Source organism: Centruroides sculpturatus, unplaced genomic scaffold (genome assembly GCF_000671375.1).
Source record: "Centruroides sculpturatus isolate CEXI.00-Female unplaced genomic scaffold, Cexi_2.0 scaffold916, whole genome shotgun sequence".
NCBI classification, from domain to species: domain Eukaryota; kingdom Metazoa; phylum Arthropoda; class Arachnida; order Scorpiones; family Buthidae; genus Centruroides; species Centruroides sculpturatus.
Window position 1 is genome coordinate 37,667 of NW_019385142.1, and position 10,064 is coordinate 47,730.

General features: G+C 32.6%; 1 protein-coding gene across 3 annotated transcripts in view; it reads left to right on the top strand.

Annotated features, from left to right (window-relative positions):
- LOC111635349 (rab effector Noc2-like) overlaps nucleotides 1-10,064 on the top strand; it is a 75,825-nt gene that overhangs the window by 20,490 nt on the left and 45,271 nt on the right. For all 3 annotated transcript variants that reach the window (XM_023380289.1, XM_023380288.1, XM_023380290.1), the window contains exons 5-6: nucleotides 4,383-4,469; nucleotides 4,547-4,715. In XM_023380289.1, coding sequence (XP_023236057.1) covers nucleotides 4,383-4,469; nucleotides 4,547-4,715 — 256 coding nt within the window. The remainder of the gene's footprint in view (nucleotides 1-4,382; nucleotides 4,470-4,546; nucleotides 4,716-10,064) is intronic.

Here is a 10,064-nt window from a genome sequence, read left to right on the forward strand (position 1 = left end):
CAGCGATCCAACTGGATCCAGCGCATTCTTCGGCCTGCTGGATTCAGCATCAGGTGCTGGATCCAGCGCAGTGGATCCGCAAATACTCAATTAACTTTCTAAATAATGACGCTAAAGTCTACGTCGTCGATGTTGCCACGTTTCTACATGCGCTATCGTTCAGCAGCGACAGCGATGTTGCCGTTCAGTGCGGCACGTGCTACACCCCCTCTCTACACCGCACTGCCTGTTTTTTTACCTCTGCTGATCTAATTGATCAGCAGAGGTAAAAAAACAGGCAGTGCGGTGTAGAGAGGGGTTGTAGCACGTGCCGCACTGAACAGGCAGCGTGGTGTTGCCAGTTGACTTTCCGCTCTCGCTAAATAAAGTGTCTTCGCGCTAAATAAAAGAAGAGTCGAGTTTGATAACTGCTGACACAACCCTGAAATTTGTCTTAGACAAACTAAAAAGCCAGGACACAATCTTGAGTGTTGAGCTTTCTGAGGCACTTCGCAAAAGAATTAGAGAACGGCGTCTTATCCAGGTCACAGGGATGCTGATTTACGTACAGAACCCGAAGAAGTATGACCAAAAATTTAGAAAGCCCGATTATTTTTTCACAATACCGAAAAAAAATGTAATGCGCCAGGAGATGAAAAAATATGCTGAATCGAGTAAATACATATGTAGTGGAACCAGCAGCAATGGCAGAGAATATTATGGAAGTGGAAAACGATGATCCAGATAACCCACATTCTCTGAATTTCATATTGGAACAAGAATTGGAGATTCAACTAAAGCGTGAGAAAGAAAACTTCATGAAACGGAAAGAAACTAGTACTGAGAAGGATTATGATAAGTTACTCGTATTTAAAAAGGAAACGGCTGTTTATGAAAGTAAGGGAGTCAGAGGTGAAAACTTATCTTTTATTTATGATTATTTGATGATCCTGAAACCAACTAGCATAGAGGCAGAAAGGGCCTTCTCTTCAGCTGGATATATATGCAATTCATTAAGAAGTAGTTTGGGAGACAACACCATCAATACTATTTGTTTCTTGAGATTCTACTTTTAGAAAAGTCAAAAAATTAACAGAAATGATTGATTTAATTTTATTTAATCCTTTAAAATACTTTATTCAAGACAAGACTAATATTTTATAACTTCTCTAATTCTATTAAGTAAGAGTTTTTAACTTTTATTCTAGAAGTGGTTAGTGGGCTAGGCTAGGCAATTTTATTGTTAAAATTAGTGAAAACTGAGACTACCTAGTTAGTTAAATAGTTAATTAAATTAATGAGTATTAGTATCTTAGATATATGATGATATAAATGTATATGATTCATGGTTGTGATAGTAATAACTAACTACTAAACTACTACTAATTACTTACTCACTACTTTACTAACACTAATAATTAAATTACTTATAAATAACTACAGACTGATATGTAGAGCCTATATAAGAAAACTGGTAAGACTGATAGCCACTTAGCCACTGATTATCCGTCCTTACATTATTATAATANTACAACGGATTATAAGCGAGTTCGAAAGATTTAAAAAACAGTTATTCGTACTAAGCGTTCGATTTACGATTGTGTCGTTTATTTTGTTACTTAGTTAATTTTATTTTCTTGAGAAAGGTCTTTTAATAAGATCGAAAACGTTTGAAAGTTGTTATAATAAAGCGTCGGCTGCAAGAAAAGGTGTTTTAGTAAGTGTTTTGATTCCATAGAATTTGTAGCCTAGTGAGAAACAAATTCATTCATTACAAAAAGTGTTTTTTTACCTCTCCTGAAAAGTTTCTTTTTTGGCATTTACAACATTATGGCATTGCACACTTCAATTCTTTGTTAAATTTAACATATAAGTGTAATTTCATTCAATGTTTATTTCTATATTTATTTTATTTAAATTGTATAAGTTTAGGAATTTCAATTTTTGTAATACTATGACATCATAAGAATGTGAGCAAAGCTCAAAATTTTAAATCTTATATTCTAATTGATGTTCAAAAGTACAGTAATACCTTGAGTTACGTAACACATGACTTATGTAAATTCGCAGTTAAATAAAATGTAAATCTGAAAAATTGGAAAATAATCTGAATAGAGTAACATGCAATTTTACTAAGAATTGAAGTGTGCAATGCCATAATGTTGTAAATGCCAAAAAAGAAACTTTTCAGGAGAGGTAAAAAAATGCTTTTTGTAATGAATGAATTCATTTCTCACTAGGTTACAAATTCTATGGAATATCAAAATGATGTAAATATAAGCCGTAATGTTTTAAGTGCCAAAAGTCGTGTGACTTGCACGCAGGCACTTTAAATGTTATATCTTCACATAAATTCATCTTCAAAATACAGCCAGTTACAGTGTCAATATCTCCACAGTATTCTTTTGCGGCAGAAAACATTGCATTTAGAGTCCAATTTTTCAATAAAACGTATTTAGAGAAAAATGGCATTTACAATGTTATGGCATTGCACACTTAAATTATTCTATTTCAAACATTCATTCAATCATTCTTTCTCTCTCTTGCTTTCTTTCTTCCACATTGTATTGATTTATTACTTTATTGCTCTGCTAATCCTTTACTTTTTGGTCTAATTGTAAGCACATACACAAGCATACTGGGCACTCTTTCTTGTAAACAAGATTCTTCTATAGTACTCAGTGAAGATTGAGTGCATTGAAAAACCAAGCATAACTTTGTTGCTTGTTTTTCTATATGTATTGTTTCATGCCATTAGTCTACAGTAGTTTGCATGGAGTAATTTATTTAATGCATAGCCTGTTTATCACTGCTACATTTATGTAGTGTTTGTTGTTTGTTTATAGTACAGTATTGTTAAAATGCAATCAAAATGACAAACCAAATTCGTTGGTAATAAACCAAAAAATCGAAGGTCTGCAATTACTGTAGAAGAAAAATTAAAAGTAATTCATATGTATGTAGACATGAAGAAGAAAACAACAATGGCTGGGGAAATGAATTGACTGATTTTGACAGTGAATACAATACTGAAGGCAAAAGGTGAATAATATATATACAGTACACATATAATAATAAATACAGTCTTACTTATTAATTACATAGTTACACTTAAGCGATTTACAAATTCAACTTATGTAAAATTCGAATTATATAAAGGTCTACGATCCACATTACTTATGTAACTTGCAGTATTACTGTATACATTAAACCCGACGAAGGCTATTCAAAATAGCTGAAAACATTACTTTGTTTTATTAAAATTTTCTATAAAAAATGAGAAAAGTATTTTTATTATTATGTAATGAGTATATTATAGTGCAGTTCTGCTTTATATTTAACTAGCAGGTAGGCCCGGCATTGCTCGGGCAAAAGTAACAATAGTGAAGATTAAGATTATTACATCAACCTTACCCGTTTTCAAAAAATGCAAGAATTAAGTCCCCCTGTTTCCAGACTAATTAGAGAATTTTTAGATGGGTCTAAAAATATGTTCAATTTCCTGCAAAAATGAAAAAAACTGCATCTGCGTCTTGCATGCTGCTTTCTCTTAACAATTCTGTTGTTTCTTAACTCTTCCATTATTACTTAACACTTCCATTGTTGATGGAAGTGTTAAGCCTTAATCCTGTCCCTCTCCCCCATGGGGAGGAATTTCGAAAAACTCCTTTTTAGTGTGCGTTCTCATGACACATCCTAACTGTGTACCAAATTTCAACTTTCAACTCTTAACCATTTGGGCTCTGCGCTGATTAATATTATTATTATTATCATTATCAACTTGTCTAGATTATATATATAGATTAAATAACTGGAATTAAATAACAAGGCAGCCAGTAGATCAATGATCATTAATTACAGGGACATAGAGACAGTATTACTCCACTTAGAAGTTTTTTTACAAAGATCCTTAATGAAGGTTCCTTCATTCCCTTCACAGTACAGATAATATTTTATTTGAACTAATACATATATATCATCTGTTATGCATGTTGTTGCATCCAATACTATCAATGTTCTTTTTATGTATAAATTTTGTTCTAATTATGATTTCCATTTGAATTTACTAATTTAAAATGTGATGATGATCATTTAAAATGGATGGAAATGTTTGTCTGTTAAAATGTTGTTGCTGTGGATTTTTTGGTGTTTGTTTTTTTAAATAATGTTAAATGATTATCCACAAAGTTGATGATATTGTAGTAAAATAAAATTTATTAAAGTACTACCTTTAAAATTGGAGATTGTTAATAAATAGAATATAATTTAATATATGTTCAATTAAAAAGTGAAAAATATTCATGAATTGAATAGATTAAGTTAACAAGATGGAACTTTATGTTGATAATAATCAAACTCATAAATTTTATAATTTTACATTTTGCAAAATTGTCTATAAACAGGCTGTGTGTAGTAAATGTGGAGTTGATACAGTAAATGCTGAAAATGAACCATTGTGGCTGTGTAAAATCTGTGCTGAAACAAGAGAGGTAAATAAATCTTAAAAATATTTATTTTCAATAATAATAATTTCTATAAAATATATTTTCTAAAATTTATGATAAAGATGTGGAAAAAATCTGGAGCTTGGTTTTTGAAAAGATTACCTGAATATATTCTTCCAAAGAAAAAGCTAGAACAGAGCAAATATGGAATGAAGAATATGCCGTCGGAAGATTCAAGACTAGCTTCCACCACACGGAGACCCATTCATTCGTGGTCGTTGGCTAGAGAAGGTAATTTTGAAGTTTGTAGAGATGTAATTAAGAATATTTTGAATTAAGTTATAATAATATTTTAGATTTACACAATAGCTTTTGTTATACAAACATGTTATTTTATGGGATTTTTTTAGATTATTTATTTAAATAAATGTGGAATTCTTATACAAAATTTAAAATGTCTAAAACTAACTGTCTTATCTTGTAGCTTTTTAAGTTTTAGTCCGTTGTTGGTGTGGATTTTTTAAGACCCAGTTCTGAGATTATTTGATGATATACTGCTCCTATTTTTCTTTTTCTTTTTCTACTCTCCTGAAAATCCTTAAAGTACAGTACATTATAATAGATAATAATTGTGCCAAATAAACGTGAAAGATTATTAATAGAATAACTGTTGAGGTTGTTTTTGACTGCATCACACCAAGTATGAGGGCTATTTTTTAAATAAGGTCTGTTTATGAATGAGAGTGAGAATGATGCGTGATCGCAGCAGTGCGTATGTGCATTGCTCGGAGCATACATTATTTGTGGTTGTATCGTTTGTCTGTGTGCAGAGCTGTAAAAGTTTATAATGTTTAAGAAAATTGAATCACCTGCTGACTGTGAGATACAATCTGTTATTCGATTCTTGAGTGCAAGAAACTTGGCAGCAGCAGAAATTCATTATCAGATTTGTGAAGTTTATGGTGATAATGCTATGAGTGACAGTAATGTTTAAAAGTGGGTGAGAATGTTCAAGGATGGGCGGTGCATGATGAGCCACGTCCTGGCCGACCTTCACTGATTTCTGAAGATTTGGTTTGTGATGTGGAAAACAAAGTTCGAGAAGACCAAAGATTCACGATTTCAGTGTTATCAATTGATTGAGGTACACTCACTCAGCATTTATATGTAAATCAAAAACACAACACCTTAATTTGCTGAGAAAAATTTAATGAAAAGCAAACATTTTCAGCCAAATCTGTTGGNCAAGGCATTAAATTAAGAGCTGTCTAATTGTTTGATTAAATATTTCCAGGCCGAAGGCAACCCTTCAGAATCTCTAGAATTAATGCATGCATCATGCAATCTGCTCTTATATATTTCAATTTTTTCAGCACAAATCGCCAGTGTCGGTGAATGTACTGGTTTAATAATACTTGCTTCGTTCTATTTGACGATTGAGCCCTCAACTTGCGCCAACTGCGATAGTATTGTGGCATTAGATCCCTTGCTGATATTGTATTTGTGTTCTTTTAATCTGACTCCTAAACTTCTATTAGTGACACCAATATAATTTTTATTAATGTGTAGTTCACGATTTTCATATGGAATCCTGTATACTCCTGCTCTTTTTTCTTTATCTATGCTGTCTTTATCGTTCCTTAATAATTTGTACAGGTTAGGAGCTCTCTTGAAAATTAACTTGGATTTTTTGCGGGCTGAGATTTCCTTCGTGATGGCTTTTCTCTTTCTATCATAAGTGAACTTTGTGATTTTGCTGAAATCGCCATTTTGAGCCTTAGTTTTGTTTATTTTGTAATTTCTAATCAATGTTGTTATCATATCTTCTCTGTACCCTACAGATCTGGCAATATGTAATATTCTATTAATTTCTTTTTGCCTATCCACCACACTACTGCAATAGAGAAAGGCCCTTTGGACAAGGGCATGGAAGGCAGCCATTTTGTATTGGTAAGGATCATTAGAGTGGGACGGAATGTACAGAGGGCTATGCGTCGGTTTTATGAACACATTAGTGGCTAAATGTTTTTCTTTAAATTCAATGCCAACATCTAAAAAATGTATTTGTGAGGCACATTTCTGTTCAGTCTTCAGCATGAGACCATCATCGTTGTTGTTGATCATGTTAATAAACTTATCAATTTTTTGGTCATTCTTCCAAATTACCAAGACATCGTCAATGTATCTTTTAAAATACACAATGTTATTTAAGAAAACAGAAAGAGCACTTTTTCCACTTTTCTCAATACAAGCTCACACAAAAGTCCTGACATGGGACTTCCCACAGTAACTCCTCTTTTTTGTCTGTACTGATGGCCGAACAATAGTGTGAGGGAAGTGAGTAATCAAGAGTTGCATGGCGCTCAAACAAAAGACGAATCAACGAGATTTGAAAATCCCATAACTCCGGGTTCGCGTAAGTCGGGGTAACGTAAATCGAGGTATTACTGTATATATCTGTTTTGTATTGTATAACAGGTTACAAAAGTGACATAATAGGCTATAGCCTTCTGTTTCATTTTCTGTCATATAATAGTTATGGTATAATGTGCATAGCTGCATATTTTTCCATATGTTTTCCAAATTTATACAAAATCAATTGAGAGCAAAATATCATGCAAAGAGAGAAGTGAGAATTGAGATAAAGAATCTCAAAGTTAATAGAAAAATTAACATTAGAACTATTTTATTTGGAGAACTTTCACATCATTACTTTGTACATGTTCAGGATCAAGTACTCTCAGATTTTCATTCCATTCTCAGTATTCAATATTCTTTAAATACAACCTTTATAATATTCAGTTAGCACTGGTTCTAGTTTCAAATCACAAAAACCAAAATGGAACATCCTTGGAACAATCAACCATTTTAACCAAAAAACACAAACATTCTAAGAAGAAAAACTCATTACAAATTCATAAATTCCAGCAACCCCTCAGGAAATTGTAAACCTTTTTACTTAATTGCTTTTTACTTCTTATATAAAAGTCACATATCTTTGGATAATTAAATATATTCCTTACATTATAATAAATAAATAAAACCTACTTACTCCAGCCTCTAACCGGTGTGAAGAAATACAAAAAATAAACAACTTTGAAAAAACAAACATTTTCTGAACACCTTCTGTGTCCTTCCTCAGGTAAAATGGCTGGATTCCTTATTCTAAAACACCGTTATGCAATTTTAAAAAGAACAAAGTTCGAACAATGTTTTGATTGTGTGATGTCCACTGTGCATGCGTTGTATCTGTTGTGTCACCATCATGTAGAATTGCATTTACTCTTCTCATACATATATGATGCACTATTTTTATTATGACCATAACATGTCCTCATGCATCCTCCTACACCAACTAAATCCTTAGTAATCATTATGTAATAAGGCTTGCCAAGCTATCGGTTTATTATGTAATAAGGCTTGCCATTTCTTCTTGGCAGTTAATGCACGTAGATGTAGTGTGCGCCTTACATATTTCTATCGCTTCTAGCCATTTGAGGTGTTCCATGCGTGTTGTTTTGACTATTAACGATGCCCCTGCGAAGTCTACATTGATGCCCAGTTCTGACGCATAAATCACGAGTGACGTGGTGGCTCTGTTGTACTGTATACCTGCTTTGTGTTCCTTAATTCTGGTCCCCATCGAGTGTTTTGTTGATCCTATGTAGATCAAATCCCTACTGAATCTCTCATCTCTCACTGGGATTTGGTATATGCCTGGTAATTTACTCAGGTGAGATGGGTCCTTTCCATTATGCAACGTGTCAAATACAGTTGGGGTTCTCCTGTATGCAATGTTGATTTTGTGTTTTGTTGATAGATGTGTAAATGGATTTCAAGGCTGGGTTTTATGTAATCAGTATTCTTTCTACATCTATATCTTAGTTGCCTCTATTCTATTCCTTACATTAATTATTTCATCTTTTCTACTGTAATTATGAATTATATTCATACCTGTTCTGCTATTGCTCTCTAATCTCAGCTACCAACTCTGCCTTGTCCCCAGTGGTGCACCTAGAGGGGAGCCAAGGAGCCCTTAGCACCCTCCAAAGAAAAAGGAAAACAAATACTAGAAAATCATTTTCTAATTAAAATTTATTTTTTATTTACATTATGTCATGTCTTCTATTTCTATACTAATTATGAATTAGCAGTCATGTAAGGTGGGAATTTTATTGAATTCACATTAAAAACTTTTTTAATCTGTTCAATTCAGCTCCCCAGATTAAATTTTGTGTGTGCCAATGCTTCTCCCCTTCCATGTTCTTTGTCTTACACTTTTGCTTCAAAAGTTGTTCTTACTCTCCCTTTCTTCATGTCTTCCTCTTGCCCTCAAATATCTACCTATACCTAGTTGCCTCAACATATGTTATTCTTCTCCTACTATCTCAGGGATGTCCAACCCGTAGTCCACTTAATATTTTTATGCAGCCCATTGCACAGTAAATTTTTTAGGTACATTTTCATTTATTTTGGTAAAGAATGTTGTAAAAGTTATTCTCGTTTTACTGGATACACTTTGATGTTGTAATGATGTAATTGATGTTAGAAAACTATACTACCCCACATGCATAACATACTGTTGTGAACAATTCTTTTTGTGCATGAAAAACATCAAAATTGCTGAAAGAAATAGGTGAACTGTTGATTCCCATTTAAATAACATCCTTAGAATTAATACCAGTACCTTAAAAGCAGATATTGACAATATTATAAAAGGAAGGCAATGCCAAAAATTGCATTGAATTTATTTTTATTTTGAGTATAATTTTTTTACTGTCAACAATACAATATTTTTTGTAATTATATATATTTGTTATTAAAATTTGAAAATGCATATATTAGGTTGTTCGGAAAGTAATTTAGTTTTTTTACCACTAGACAGATTAGTCATATTTTTCCTGCCATTTTTATTTTAAACATATTATCATTGTATATTTTGACAGCTAGCATTTTAAGGCTTATTTGTAAAAAATTTTGTTTGATTTCTTGCAATTATTTATTTTTTGTGTCCCATCAAGTATGGAAGATCGAAAGCAGAATTTTCGACATATTTTGCTCCTTTATAACCGAAAAGGTAAGAATGCTGTTCAAGCGAGAAAAAAATTGTGTGACGTGTATGGCGAAGATGTATTGACAATGACAGTGCCAAAACTGGTTTGCAAACTCATTCTGGCAATTTCAATATTGAAGATGCACCACGTTCTGGATGGCCAGTTGAAGCCAATGAAAACAAAATAAACATACTAATTGAAGCAAACTGTCGAATAACAACACGAGAAATCACTAAGAGATTAAATTTGTCAAATTGAACCGTTTATGATTACTTGAAACAAATCGGTTTCATTTCAAAGCTCGATATATGGGTTCCACATGTTCTTAAAGAGAGATGCTCTCTTTGGTGAGATATTAAGGAAATTTTTTTGGAGCTTTTACCGGACAATTTAACAATTGATTCAAAAGCGTACCACCATCGAGTAAACAAATTGAGTAATATCATCAAACAGAAAAGGCAGCCAGAATTGATCAACAAAACAGGTGTAGTGTTTTACCACGATAATGTCAAATTTCACACAAGTTTGGTAACTTGTCAGAAACTGTTATAACTTAGATGGGACGTGCTATCACACCAACCATATT